Source organism: Apium graveolens, chromosome 7, assembly GCF_009905375.1.
Source record: "Apium graveolens cultivar Ventura chromosome 7, ASM990537v1, whole genome shotgun sequence".
NCBI classification, from domain to species: Eukaryota; Viridiplantae; Streptophyta; class Magnoliopsida; order Apiales; family Apiaceae; genus Apium; species Apium graveolens.
Genome location: NC_133653.1, coordinates 169,115,878 through 169,127,981, shown reverse-complemented (window position 1 = coordinate 169,127,981; position 12,104 = coordinate 169,115,878). Strand labels below are relative to the sequence as shown.

General features: G+C 34.0%; 1 protein-coding gene across 1 annotated transcript; it reads left to right on the top strand.

Moving 5' to 3' along the window:
• The first annotated feature begins 1,808 nt into the window (after positions 1-1,808).
• Positions 1,809-2,599, top strand: LOC141674178 (uncharacterized). Its single transcript, XM_074480899.1, has 3 exons — positions 1,809-2,195; positions 2,292-2,352; positions 2,517-2,599. Exons 1-3 carry the CDS (start codon positions 1,809-1,811, stop codon positions 2,597-2,599), a joined length of 531 nt encoding a protein of 176 aa, XP_074337000.1.
• Positions 2,600-12,104: the final 9,505 nt, after the last annotated feature.

The window sequence follows — 12,104 nt, the reverse complement described above, 5'->3', positions numbered from 1 at the left end:
AATTCTATAAATCCTTATAAAATCATATAACAATTCAAAAATTACCATAAAGATACCATAATTATCTATACTTTATTCTGGACATACTAAAAATCAAAATACTTACACTTTATCACATATAAACATCCAAATATCAATATCAGTCATCAGACAATTCACCAAAATTCACATAATAATCATATAATAATTATTTATTGATAAAAATAATTACACGCTATATCCCGGATGTTACATATAGAACCTTATAGTAATTGTTTGTGATTTTGGTTTTGGTTTTTAAATACGACTTACATTTCGTTTTGACGATTCTCCCGAGAGTCCAAAATTGCCGTGATTCTTGTGTAATGTTAATTCTTGAATGTAACTTGAGTTCTCCTTGTAAGTTCATTAGATTTATTTATGTTTTCATTTATGTAATGTACTTGAAGACTAGAAGAAGGAGTCAATTGGAGGTTATATATGGAATCTATACAAGGAATCAAATAAAGCAAGAAGACATATGATGTAATAATTAGTTGTATTTATTTACTTAACCACCTTAGATTAACCATGCCCTTTATTAGGAGCTTGATGAAGATCACATAGGATGGGGCCATAACCTACCATATTTATTTTATTGCACTTTACTTATATCATATGATGAATGAATGTGTAGAGTAGTTAGATTGATGCATGCTTAATTACATTAGCAATGTATGTGTGTATGTATTAGATACATCACCCATGCCATGCCTGTTAACAAGATCAAATCTGTAACCATTCAAGATTCTAAAATTTGACAAACGATTATGAGATTCTCGTGTTTATGAAACATGAAATAAAATATGAATTATCTTTTTTCTGATATGGAGCAATTTTGTCAAAAGTGGGTTCATTGAACTTGTAAGGTTATGGGTTTTAAGTGAGACCGTTGTGACTCCCTCACTACCTGGAAATCAAACCATTGACGAATATTGATTTAAAGTATTTTATTCAAGGAAAAATTGAGAATCACTTTATGATGGGATCATACTCGTTTTAATGTTAACAAAACCCTAAAGCTTATATTAAGTTGTGATGCCTTCCAATACGTCCAACGTGCTAATCCCTGGATCAATAAGGAGTGTGTTCGCCAATGAGAAGTACTCCTATCTATCATGGGAGATGCGTTGAAGTATATTAATACTTTCTGACCATTGAGTTAGACTTAACTAAGTTACCACAATAGGATTGTGAACTTAGAGGCATGGAGTTTGGCGAGATTTATTAGATAAATATGTACAAATGTTGCTCCACCGAACTATCCAAGAGTTATGTAGTTGATATAATTAACATATGTTGTCTTTCTTATTGAATAATATTTTAAGAGTAAAGCCAAAGCTGAACTAAGACGTTGTGAAATTTGGATCTTGGCTCACTAGAAAGGATATAGAAGATATTCTTTCCGAATAATAGTTAGGGCTATTAATTTGATAAAAATAGTGGGAAAAATATATTGTGAATATATATGAATAATCACTTAAATATAATTTAATGATCATCTATAGATTAATTTATTTTATGCATTTCAATATTATAGATATCAAATGGCCAACAACTCAAAAAACTTCTTTGTGTGATCAGTCCTTGATAAGGGCAAGCTAACAAGAACAAACTTCCTTGATTGGAAAAGGAACTTGAGGATATTCCTCAGGAAATAGCGAAAACTCCACGTTATTGATGTTCCTCACCCTGAACCTCTTCCTGAAGGTGTAATGCATGTTTAACAGAATGCTTATCAGAAGCATATAGATGATGACACGAATGTCATCTGTTTGATGCTAGAGACTATGAGTCCTGAGCTTCAGAAACAACATAAGCATATGGATGCTTATGTCATTATTGAGCACCTTAAACGAATGTTTGAAGGACATGCTCGTCAAGACAGGTTTAATACAAGTAAAGATTTTTATACATTCAAACAGGGTGAATGTGATTCGGTTGGACCGCCTGTTCTGAAGATGATCGGATATATGGAGTACCTTGCTACTTTGGGTTCCGCGATTAGTCCGGAAGCTCAGATAGATCTGATCTTGCAATATTTGAACGATAACTATGCTCAGTTATTAATGAATTACAACATGAATGAGATAGACAAGACACCTACCGAATTGTTGGCTATGTTAAAAACTGTTGAGACCAACATTCAGAAGGCGTCCCATGCTCCCATAATGATGGTGAATAAGGGGAGTGCCAAAGGGAAAGGTAAATGGAAAGGCAAGAAGAGGATGGGATCTAAATCTGTTGCTGCTCCTAAAACTGCTCCCAAATAGGCTTTGAAGCCTAGAGGTGGTGCTGCAAATGGTGATACTTGTCACTATTGTAAGAAACCAGGTCATTAGAAGAGAAACTGCCATGCTTTTTTGGAGGATCTGAAGAAGAAGAAGACTAATGGCACTTTTGATTCATGTATTCATGTTATAGAAGTTAATTTGTCTACTTCTACTTCATAGGTATTAGATACTAGATGTGGTTCTTATATTTATATAAATGTGTAGGAACTGCGGGGATTGGGAAGTATAACATTGACAAAGGGAGAAGTCGACCTATGAGTTGGCAGTGGAGCACATGTTGCTGCTAAGAACTAGGAACTTATCATTTATCATTGCCCACTAGGCTTATTTTAAAACTAGATAACTGTTTTTATGTTCCTGCGATTTGCAGTGACATTATTTTGGTTTCTTGTTTGGACAAGAAAGGTTTATCATTTTGGATTCAGAACAATAGTTGTTCCTTTTCATTGAATAATGTTACCTACGGGGTTGCACGTTTGTTTAATGGTTTATATGTTCTTGATCTTGATACTCTTGTCTATAATGTAAATAGTAATGATAACAAACGTATTAAGATGATAGACTCAAATTAAACATACCTCTGGCATTATCATTTAGTCCACATAAATGAGAAACACATTTTCAAGTTACATTATGAGGGATTCTTGAATAAGTAATTTTGAATCATATGAAGAATTCAAATCTTTCTCATAGGCAAAATAGCTAAAGCTCCTTTTACCGGACAAGGTGAAAGGGCCATCGAACGATTAGGACTTGTAGTGAGTTATGTGGTCCAATGTATATGATGGAAAGAGGTGTCTTTTACTACTTCATTACGTTTACAGATGATTTCAGTAGATATGGATATGTGTACCTTTTGAAGAACAAATCCGATTCTTTTGAAAAGTTTAAAGAATACAAGGCCGAAGTGGAAAAGCAAACTGGGAAAAGTATAAAAGTTCTACGATCAGATCATGGAGGAGAATACTTTAGCCTCGAGTTTAAAGGTTTCTTGAAGGAGTGTGGTATTGTATCATAGCTTACTCCTCCTGGAATGCCTCAATGGAACGGAGTTTCTGAGAGGAGAAACCGTACCTCGTTGGACATGGTGTAATCGATGATGTATCTAGCAGATCTTTCAATAAGTTTCTGGGTTACACTCTAGAAACGGCTGCATATACACTAAACCGAGTTCCAGCTAATCGATTCAAATGACTCCATATGAGATATGTATTGATAAACGTCATAGCATGTCGTTTATAAAAGTATGGGGATGTGAAGCATTTGTGGAATGCTTGGTCTTTGACAAGCTAAGACCAAAATCAGATAAATATTATTTTGTGGGATATCCTGAAGAAACAAAAGGGTATAGTTTCTATAATCCAACTGTGAACAAAGTGTTTGTTGCTCGGACCGCTATATTTTTTAAAAAGAGAGTTACTTTCCAAGAAGAATAGTGGGAGGACTATATATCTCGATGAATATTGAGATGTTCAAATTAACATTGAACTATAGTTGGAAAGTGGGTAGGATGTACATCAAGATGTTCCTATTACAGAAATGTAGGTTTTTCGTAGATCTAGTATGGTTCGTCATGAGCTAGAGAAATATTTTGGACTTCTCTTAACTCAAGATGATGATGTGATGCTCATAGACAATGTTGAGCCTCTAACCTACCGAGAAACTATGAACAATACAGACTCCGAGAGATGGCTAGAGGCCATGAAATCCGAGATGGAATCCAAGTATCATAATAAAGTATGGACTTTAGTTGATGTTAGTCGCTAAACACGCGCTAATAATACACGCAAGTATAAGCGTTCACAAGTAATATAGAATCTTTTCTAGTTCGTTCCCATAGAGACTAGCTTGGTTAACTAATTAATTTATGCACTTAAGCAACAATATATGGTTATTATTTAATGCTAAGACGATAACAAATTGAGGTTGTTTATAACTAAGAATTATACTAACAATTATAACTAAGAGAGTAACGATGATTGAATTAATATATATGACAAACATGGGATTCTAACTTCATTAATTACTTCATTCAATAGCCTTATTGTTCTTAACCTTAGCATGTAATGGTGATGACACTAATCAGATAACACAAAACTGATAAATGCCAACTTTCGTTGCACGAGTACCATACTACCAGACATTCACAAAAGAGATAAAAGCTGAATAAACACCAATTATATTGAGACCCTATATGTCTATAGAATTTGATAACATAATGGTTTAAGCACAAGTTATCTATCTTGATTACATAGGGCAAGTAAGATGGTTAAAATTACCTATGAATCATGCATAACAATACATGAACCTATGCTAGCATGACAAGTTCTAAATCCTTAAATTCACTATCGCTTAATTAAAGATTAACACACTATCTTATAAGTTCGCGATGCTCATAAGACGAATACGCACAACCAATACTAGGTTATCATACAATCACCACACACTAAGGCATCGAAACAAATTAACTAAAGAAATCCATAAATAAATCTGTTAGAACCCCATGATAATGATTAGCCCATAATCGGACTCATCATCAATGTGGGTTCCGATGAAAGAAAGATATAACAAATATAGTCTTTATAACGAATAAACAAAACCAAGTTAACACAAGAGTATAGGTTCAACAAAATAAGAAACGAGCATCCAAGATTACAACTCGAAACAAAGAATCACAAGTATAAACTGGATCATCTTCGCCTTTATTGAATTGTGCTATAGGTCTCTTGTTGTCTTCTCCTTGCGCACTGATATGTCTCGGACTTGATTACATATGAAAAATGACCTAAAGTTTTTTACATAGCAGCCCCATGCAATCCAGAAGTCCTTCAATTGTAATTATAATAGAATCAAGATTCTCTGATTTCGCACCGGCGCGGCCGCACGCTATCACAGCGCGGGCGCACTGCCTTTCTGACATCCTGGCGTGGCCGCGCGCTTGACCAGCGCGGGCCTGCCGTACTACTGGAAAAACTTCAGATTTTCTTCTTTTCCTTGCTGCTTCGAGCCGGCTTTTCACGAGCTTTTATTCCAACACCACCTTGACACCAAATTAGCACCAAAACAATGATAATTTACCTGATTACCTTAATAATGCCTGAAATGCAAAAACACTAGAAAACACGTCAAAACACTTAACAACTTGAGTACAAACGCATCAATTCAAAGCTGATTAAAGTATTATAAAGTGTCATAAATGTCACTCAACAGTTGATCCACCCGAAGGGGTAAAACCTATAGGGTGCAAATGGGTTTTTGTGACGGACCCACTAATACTAACTAGCAATAATAGAGATAAACAAAGCAGTAAAGGATTACAACTAGTTAATTATTATTAGATAACCATAAATCCAAGTCCCCGAATCCACAGGTAAGAGTTTAAACAACATCTAAACAAATAATAATACAAAAGTCTAATATCCAAAGTCAACTACATTTACCAATTTTAAATTCCCAAAAGTTCTCTAAACATTAGGGAACAACCAGTTCCCTACCTACTCCAACATCTGACAGTAGGCATACCCTAAACCACCACAATTCTTACGCACGGTCTGCTTGAAATGAGGCATCTTCGGGCTTAGCTAAAGGGATAACATCAATAACAATATTAATGAGCAAAACACTCAGCAAGTGAATAATAGGGTACAACAGTTCATCATATGCTCAATATAACAGTAACATAAGGTAAATCAACAATATAAATTTTTCAAGTAAAGTTCAAGATTTTAACAAGTGAATGGAATTGAAATCACATAGTGCTATGAGCAATGAGGGGTGATCAGCCCACATCAAAGCTCTGAACCACATAACAAGTGATTCACAACCATTGAGGATCCTCGACACACATTGGTCATATAAAACCATCAGGCTCCCTGCTACTAAGGTTTTAAAACTTTAACAGTGACTGGCGCCTCAGTCTTATCATATCATTCAATTCCTTTTTAATAACTCATTTCAATTTAAAAGGGGTTCTTGATCAAGGATAATATAACAAGGGGTTGGTAATGACAAAGTTCAAATGAGAGGATGATAATAGTGTTTGGGTTTCCAAAATAAATGAATCTAATGTATGAGGGTTTTAGGTTCCACTGGATATATTAAGGAACTATTTGTAGGGGGTATTCGCAGAGATACGAGGTAATATGTGAGGAAAAAGGGGCCAATTCAAGTATCGAAGCGATTAACTAAGTTCAAGATCCAATTATTGAATGATGTCAGGGACTAATCAATGTTATTAAATGATAGTCATACATTCACAGGGTGTTCAATCACAAGAAACATAATTATAAAGATAAGTTGAGAGTTCACTTGCTTGAACTACGCTTACTGAGTACTTGAATGGAATCGTCTATGGGCTCCTTTCCTGGCCTCCTACTTGAACCTATAATAAATAGTATCCTCATCAACTACCCTTTCGCGGATACTATATATACACATACATACACACACATATATATAAATATACTTAACATACTTAATTTCAAGTAATATATGTTTCACATAACACATAGCAAGAAAATGCATGGCAATAGTACACTTAGATCCTAATCACTCAAGCAATTATCCTTTTTAACAAATAATTAACAAGACTATTACTCTTAATCCTCCTTTACAGACCTCAACACAATCTAAATTCAGTAAGGCACATTTGTGCCTCACCTCACAAGACTCACAAAACTAATGCATACTCTAAACTCTTCCCGGATGCATACCTCGACACCACTTGTGTGCCTCGACACAAATATACTTTTCTACCTTGGGCCTTTACTTAATTGTGGTTTCTACAAAATCTTATGACATAATGCAACTCCCAAACTCGACTTGACATCAAGGCCTCCCTCATAAAGCACTTAAACACAATGCATTCCTCATAGGCTTCGTAATGCAACTCTTATGGTGACTCTCGAGTGTTTTTGTGGAAATGGGGTATCTTCACCTTGGTCCTTCACTCCAAACCAACTATATGAGGTTCCTAAGACTCTAAACTAACTCTTAAAGTTGGAATGACTCAAAAACCTTACTTGGGCCTTCCTAGGCCTCAAGTGGAAGTTGACATAAATCTGCCTTCCCTCATTTCCAAACTGCCTTACTTTTACCAACTTAAATTGTTCAATTACTGATTTTAATGACTTTTTAAGCTTCCTAGGACTTCTTTATACTATTATAAACCAAGTCCAAATGAATGCCTATCCTAAAATATGGTTATACTGGGTCAAATATGGACTTGTACCAAATCTGCCCTTCTTTGAGTTCCTCTCGGTTTTGTGCTTGTGCACCTAACTAAATGCATGATTTTACCCAATCTAAAGCTTCTGGACTCAATTACATACCAAGTACTAAGTCCACTGAACTTGGGCCTAACAAGGCCTCACAAATGCATACCTAAAATGACCTAAACTTCTAGTGCTAAAATCTGTCCAAATAGGACTAATGCATCCCTTCCACCTTAACTCCTTTCTTAACCATCAAAACCAATGAACAAACCAACAACCAAACCTTATATCATGCTAACACCTACTGACCTATAGTGCACAAGTTTGATTTACAATTTTATTTAGCATACAATCAATTATAAGGACAAACAAAGTAACACCTCACAAGACAAGCCATCACTTTGTCATTTTAGAGTAAATATTAGAATTACACATGCATGAAAACATCATGACATCTACTGATTTTAATCTCTTTTAATCAAGTCATAATTAAACTATCATTTCAATTACATAATTCGTGGCATGCACCTCATAAATAGCATTAAATAAACAAGTATGGTTTCCTAGTCTAAAATCACTTGTAAATCAACATGCAAGGGTAAATTTCAATATAAAAGGGCTATAACTAACATGCAAGTCTTAAAACTTAATATAATTGAACAAATACATAGCATTAAATAGTTTAAACATTATAATTCATCATTTTTAGAAGCAAAAGCATTTTATAAGTAACATGCAAAGTCATTTTCATAGAAATTTCTAAAGAACAATCCATATGCATTCGGCTATTTTAATAAATCATTGCCAAATGCTATAAAAAAGATTATGACTTAAAAAGTTGAAGTAAAAATACTTCTCCAAGATCATATCAAGTCCATATTTTTAAGCCCTTATGATTTTCGTCCTTAAATCTGTGAGAATTCAAGGCCTAAATCTTGGCTACATCAACACATAATAAAACATACCTTTTATGAGCCAAATATTTCAAGTATAAATATGGGAATATGAGTGAATTAGCTCCTTGATCAAAGTCTTTTAGAAAATAAAAAAAATGAAAGAAGAGGGGGAGAGGAGGGAGTGAAGTGGGTGTGCAAATGAGAGAGTGTAGTTTGTGTTTTTGGGTTTTGATGTGTTAAAATGGTAGTGGAATTGACAAATGACCTCTATGCCCTTCCTACAAGCTTAAGACATTTTGCATGCAAGGGTAGATGAGTACTTTGCTTGGTTAAAGTAAGTTAATGGGGTTGGAAATGACGGTCCTATCCTTGGTCTCTATTATAAGGGATTTTGCATGCAAGGTGTAATATTCCATATTTTTAAATATTATTATTATTATTATTGGAATTGTTTGTGTGATTTTATATAAATTTTTGTGAATTATCTGGTAATTGGAGTTGATGTTTTGGATGTTTATATATGATATTCTTTGAGTATTCTAATTTTTAAATGTCCAGAATATAATATAGATAATTGTGATATTTTTCTGGAAATTTTTGGACTATTATATGATTTTATAATAATTTATGGATTTATTAATTATTTTCTGAATAATTACCAAACTGTTTTATAAAGCCGGGAATCGTAAAACTTGATCCGTTTTTGCATTTTTATAACCCAAAACTCTTCTGAAACCTCCTTCCTAACCTAATCTGGTAATTCCGGACATTTTCCGTGTTTTAACTTTTTCGATCTGGATTGCGGTTTGACCCGTATGAGTCCCGGCGTACAAATTTTCGATACGCTAATCATTTTATAGACCGGTAAAACCCATATTCTCGAAATGCGAGGTATTATTACCCCATTTTTGTATAAAATATTGTATAAGAGGCTCCGTTTTGATAATTATCGAATCTGATATTAAATTGTATCATTTTTATAGTTACTTAGAGGCTAAGTAACCCATTTTCGGATCCGATATGTAAATATAATTATTGAATTATTAAATGGATAAAATATGTGATGGTTCTGTCAGCTATGTGTTGTTGTATTATTAATTTTGTGATTTGTTGGATGCGTAGATTAATTTTATGATTAATTATTGAGCTACATGGTATTATTTTGTTTGTAAAATGATTTTATTAAATATTTATCCTTATAAATGTTAAAATTATCTCTAAAATTACTTTTACTGCTTCATAATCTTATTTATTATTTTTGGGAATTTATAAAATTTAGAAACCAACATTTTATTTGTAATTTATCCTTAAATGATTTTCTGATTTCATTTAATTGTAAAATCCGTATTTAATTCCAAAATGTTTCAAAAATCATGAAAATTTTATTTTATTAAGTTTTGAATATTTCAAGAATTTTAAAATTGTTTCGAAAATTTTCTGGGTTTTATTTAATCGCACGTGTAATCGTTAAACTGTAAAATGTGGGTGTGACGCGTGATTTGAAAATGTTTCAAACCTACGAAAATTTTATTCTACTAATTTTTTTTAAATATTTGGGAGATTTTAAGAGTTATGTAGGATTATTTTAAATTATTTTATCCTTTCGATGAATTCTTGCCCGAGAAAGATATCGATAATTCACGATTGGTGACCGAGATAGGATAATAATGAGAGTAAAATGAAAATAAATATAATAAATAAAATAAAAACCCCCAAATGTTCATCCATGCACCCCCACCGCCTTCTCTCTCGCTCATCTCTACTCAATCTCTCAATCTCTCTCTCTCTTGTCACTCTTTCTCTCCCAATCTCTCCCGATTCTCTCCTCCCCTTCCTTCTTTTTTCTTTTTTATCTTTTATTTCCCTCTGATTTCGTTGTTCTCTCCTGTTTCCATGCCGCCGCCGCCGCAGTTCTATTTTCTAGCCGCCTTGTTCTTGAGGGTATGGCTTCGATTCTGTGACTGGTATAAACATATACATATGCTTGATGTATACATATATGGTTATGCTGTTTTCCCCTATTTAGTCTGTGGTTGCCGGCTTTTCCAGTTCCGGTGACTCTGTCACCGCCGCCCGCGTGTGTAACACGTGTGTTGGCGTGCTGTTCTTGTTTGTTGCATGTGTTTCTTCCTGTTATTACTTCCGCTTTGGTTTCAGCCGCCTAGGTTTCATTTTTCCTGCCGCGCATGTGCGCGTGGGCCGGTGGTGTTATGCTTCCTGATATTCCAGTTGATATTTTTATGGAATATTCGAATAAACTAATTGAATATTTAAATGAAAATAAATTTGTTCATGCAGGAAAATTATTAATTGCAAATCGGTAGAATTTATCGTTGGAAACCCGAATTAATCGGGTACCCTCAAATTTTACCGCCGTCCGCGATGAATTTCGACGAGCGGACGGTGGAATATGATGATTCGATCTAAGTCCTACGATTTAAAACACAAAATACGAATAAAAATTGTAAAATATGGATTAAAACATAAACATACGGATGATAACGATTAATAACTGTATTTAATTGAAATTGGTGAATTTGCGAATTGACGTTGTTGACTGAAGTTGGTGATTGGATTTTGGATTGCGATTGATTGTGTTGTGATTGATTTGACGTCGGGATGTTCGACTGGTAGGCCGATAAACAAAGAAGACGCTGCAAGATTTTCAGGAAATTAATTCCGAAAATACGGGAACATAACCTACGATTATCGGAGACGTCGAACGAGGATATATAATTAAATTTTTACGAAACCTAATTACGTGTTGGGACAAGATATTTTTATAAATAAACCGTTCGACTGTTTAATACGAAACGAACGCCTCTAGACTCAAAAATATTCCGCTTTCATTAAAAATACTTTCGAGACCCAAATCATTTTCTTTCGAAAGGTTGCTTGTTTTACGAATCATTCTGAGTCGCGTTGTGACTGAAAAATCATATTTTTTCCCGATTTTAGTTTTAAACATACCAAGTCGAACCTTTTGATGAACCGGGTCATATGTGATATGAATTATGTGATACATGAGTTATGTTCTTATGTGCTGTAATAACCCCAAAATTTTGAACTTTTTTTGTAACCCTTATGAATAGTGTTTTTGTTGATATTGCTGAATAAGAAAACTTTTCATGCCACACTATGTAGGGGTTCTTTTATTGTTATATATGATAAATAAGTGTATGTAAAGATCGTCAGAATCCAAATCCGAACACTTTGATTTTTCCCGGAAATCCACCAGATACCGAAATAATTGAGTATAAGATAACAGGATAAAAAGGATTTAAATTCAAGGATATAAGAGAGGATCATAAAAGGAATATAATGTATTTAGAAAGGATAAGGAAACCCAAGTAATAAGATCCCGGGTATGATCCCTCAAACGATAAACAAAAACGAAAGTTAAGCGAACCGTATAACATATCAGCGGTCATTAGCCAAGTAATTAGAAGCTAATCAAAGAGGTTAGTGAGAATGATGTCATCAAACCAATAAGAAGAGGACAAGTGTGGGAGGATGACATAACAAGGTGACATAAGCATGACAAAAAGGAAGGGTGTTGTTGGTTGATTCTTGGCCATGCAAAAGTTACCGTGGTTAAAAGTAATAAATCAAAACAAAACAACATCAACCAAGCCAAAACAATTCATTTCACCAAAACACAAAGTTGACTTCTCTTTTCTTCA